The sequence below is a fragment of the Dromaius novaehollandiae genome, chromosome 32 (assembly GCF_036370855.1).
Source record: "Dromaius novaehollandiae isolate bDroNov1 chromosome 32, bDroNov1.hap1, whole genome shotgun sequence".
Classification (NCBI taxonomy): domain Eukaryota; kingdom Metazoa; phylum Chordata; class Aves; order Casuariiformes; family Dromaiidae; genus Dromaius; species Dromaius novaehollandiae.
Window position 1 is genome coordinate 1,408,717 of NC_088131.1, and position 2,860 is coordinate 1,411,576.

Consider the following 2,860-nt stretch of genomic DNA (forward strand, 5'->3'; position numbering starts at 1 on the left):
GCACTGGCCACTCACAAGTGACAGCTGACTCCAGCCCTCATTCCCAAGCACATCACCCGATGAGTTCATGCCCCTCAGCTGATACAAAAACCAAGCACAGCAAAGGGCCTCTTGGGGTGCAACTCCCTGAGCACATTCTTGGCCCCAGCTGGGGAAGAAGAGCCCAACCTTCAGGCACTGTACTGAGGAAATCCCCTTTTATTACGGAGATGCTACCTGGGAGGCCAGCCCCGACACAGAGACAGGCAGATTTAGGGAAGGCCTCCAGGTCAGAGAGATGGGCTTTGTGCTGCTGGAGAAGTGGGGTGAATTCAAGCATTTACAAACATGATTGTCGCAGAGAGAATGCCCAAAGCATGAGAGTTGCCTGAGATAAATTAGAAATCACTCGTGAGGTGAGATGGACAGTTCATTGCTGCTGAAACAGTACTAATTGAATGAGTTTCTTCAGTGTGTCCTTGAGCTCCTTGTTCCTCATGCTGTAGATGAGGGGGTTCACTGTTGGAGGAACCACTGCGTACAGGACAGCTGCCACCAGATCCAGAGATGGGGAGGAGATGGAGGGAGGCTTCAGGTAGACAAACATTGCGGTGACAACAAACAGGGAGACCACGGCCAGGTGAGGGAGGCACATGGAGAAGGCTTTGTGCCGGCCCTGCTCAGAGGGGATCCTCAGCACAGCAGTGAAGATGTGCACATAGGAGACAACAATGAAAACAAAACATCCAAAGCCTAAACAAACACTAACCACAAGAACCCCAAGTTCCCTGAGGTAGGAGTCTGAGCAGGAGAGCTTGAGGATCTGTGGGATTTCACAGAAGAACTGCTCCACAGCATTGCTTTGGCAGAGTGGTATTGAAAATGTGTTTCCAGTGTGCAGGAGAGCATGGAGAAATCCACTGCTCCAGGCAGCTGCTGCCATTTTGACACAAGCTCTGCTGCCCATTATGGTCTTGTAATGCAGGGGTTTGCAGATGGCAATGAAGCGGTCATAGGCCATGATTGTGAGAACAGAATACTCAGTTGACAAGAAAAAGGCCAACAGAAAGACCTGTGCAGCACATCCTGAGTAGGAAATGGCCCTGGTGTCCCACAGGGAATTGGCCATGGATTTGGGGACAGTGGTGGAGATGGTGCCAAGGTCAAGGAGGGAGAGGCTGAGGAGGAAGAAGTACATGGGGGTGTGGAGGCGGTGGTTGCAGGCTATGGCTGTGCTGATGAGGCCGTTGGCCAGGAGGGCAGCCAGGTAGATGTCCAGAAAGAATGCAAAGTGCAAGAGTTGCAGCCCCCAGGTGTCTGCAAATGCCATGAGGAGGAACTCATTGAAGGTGCTGCTGTTGGACCTTTTGCTTCCTCCAAGCATGTGTGACTGTCCAAAGAAGAAAAGACATTAAGAAGTTAGGAAACTTTTTTAAGTAAAAACCCCCCAAATCATCAAGTTCTTATAAAACCCCCCCATACTGCCTCTCCCTTTACTGAGAGGATCTGTGTGTAGCACCCTTCCTTGAGCTCCACTTTGCACTGCCTGGGTGTGCTGAGAGGATCAGGGGCCTCTGTCCATGGGCTCCAGAGGAGTCAGCCCTGCCATTCAGTAGTGGGAACATGGGAATGGGGGTGACCAGCTCTGACATTTGCAATTTCTCTCAGGTGAAATCCCCTTGTCATATGGAAGGGCTCTTCAGTGTCTTCAACACCAGTTCTAAACAATGAAGGTTGAGGAACAGAGTTTTAACGACGTTTTAATAATGCTTATCTTCTTTGAGATGCTCCTGTCACACCTGGGGAGTGCTTCTCAAGGGCAGAAATTCTCAGCATTTCTACTGTGAATCCTGAGAAAAACAATTCATTGTCTCTTTGTGCAGAGTGAGCACAGCTTGTCTGTCTATTAGCCTTGTTCCCAGCTGTCCTTTGCTCACACCTCTTTGAGCTGGAGGATGATCAGTCACCTGTTACCCCAAAAAGAAACCAGCCACTGCTGAGAGCAGAGGAGTCCAGTTTCAAACTGTGGAGCACCAAACTTCTCACCCTTTCTCAGGGCACCAGAGCGAGGTCTGCACACTCCCCCGCTAGCCAAGGACACACAGGGCTCTTTTCAGCTGCTCGTATACAGCTTCCCACCACCATTTCCGTACTCTTAGCATCTCTGCAGCTTCTTCGGATGTCTTTGAGACATCACAGAGATGCTATGAGGCAGCAGTTCCCTTCCGGAGCACAGCTCAAAGCCGGGCATTACATGGCAGGGAAATGGTCAAAGGACGGTTAGGACAGAAGATGGGCTCTCCTTAAAGGAGGGTGAGCTCATTTCACACCCCTATCAACTGCATTTCCTGGAGCTGCACAGGTACAAAGGAGGCTGAGGACTCGCAGGGCAGGTGTCTGAACTGCAGCTGAAAACCCACCAGCCCCAGGGACCCCGAGAGAACAGAAGCAGCACGGACAGGAGGGGAAACAAGGAGCAACACGATAATCCTGCTGCAAAGGGAGACAAGGAGAGAGAAAGACAGACAGACAGGCACCTTGGGAAAGCCTTCACCTTCCCCAGGTGCACACACTGCCTCGCAGACGGCAGCATTGCAGGGCAGTCGCTCTCAGCCCCTTTGCCAGGCAGCATGAAATGGGCCCGTGGCAGGAGAGATGCCCCTCTCCTCTGCTGCAGGTCTGGCCACAGAGGAGGTGGCTCATGGCCTGGACTCCATGGCTGTCAGGGCAGAGGCTCTATGGGGTGGGAGAGGAGACACGGGGGGCTGGCTCGGAGGAAGGTGTCTGTATCGGAGGGACTGACCATGATTTGCTCCAGTCCATCTGCCCATGGCGATTCTGTTTGCAGTTCCCTCTCATTCCCTGCCCGTCTCTGCTGCCT

The 2,860-nt window shown here is 52.3% G+C and overlaps 1 protein-coding gene across 1 annotated transcript; it reads right to left on the reverse strand.

Moving 5' to 3' along the window:
* Positions 1-409: 409 nt before the first annotated feature.
* Positions 410-1,336, reverse strand: LOC135324579 (olfactory receptor 14C36-like). The gene has a single exon (XM_064501160.1). It carries the CDS (start codon positions 1,307-1,309, stop codon positions 410-412), a length of 900 nt encoding a protein of 299 aa, XP_064357230.1. The 5' UTR covers positions 1,310-1,336.
* Between the last annotated feature and the right edge of the window lie 1,524 nt (positions 1,337-2,860).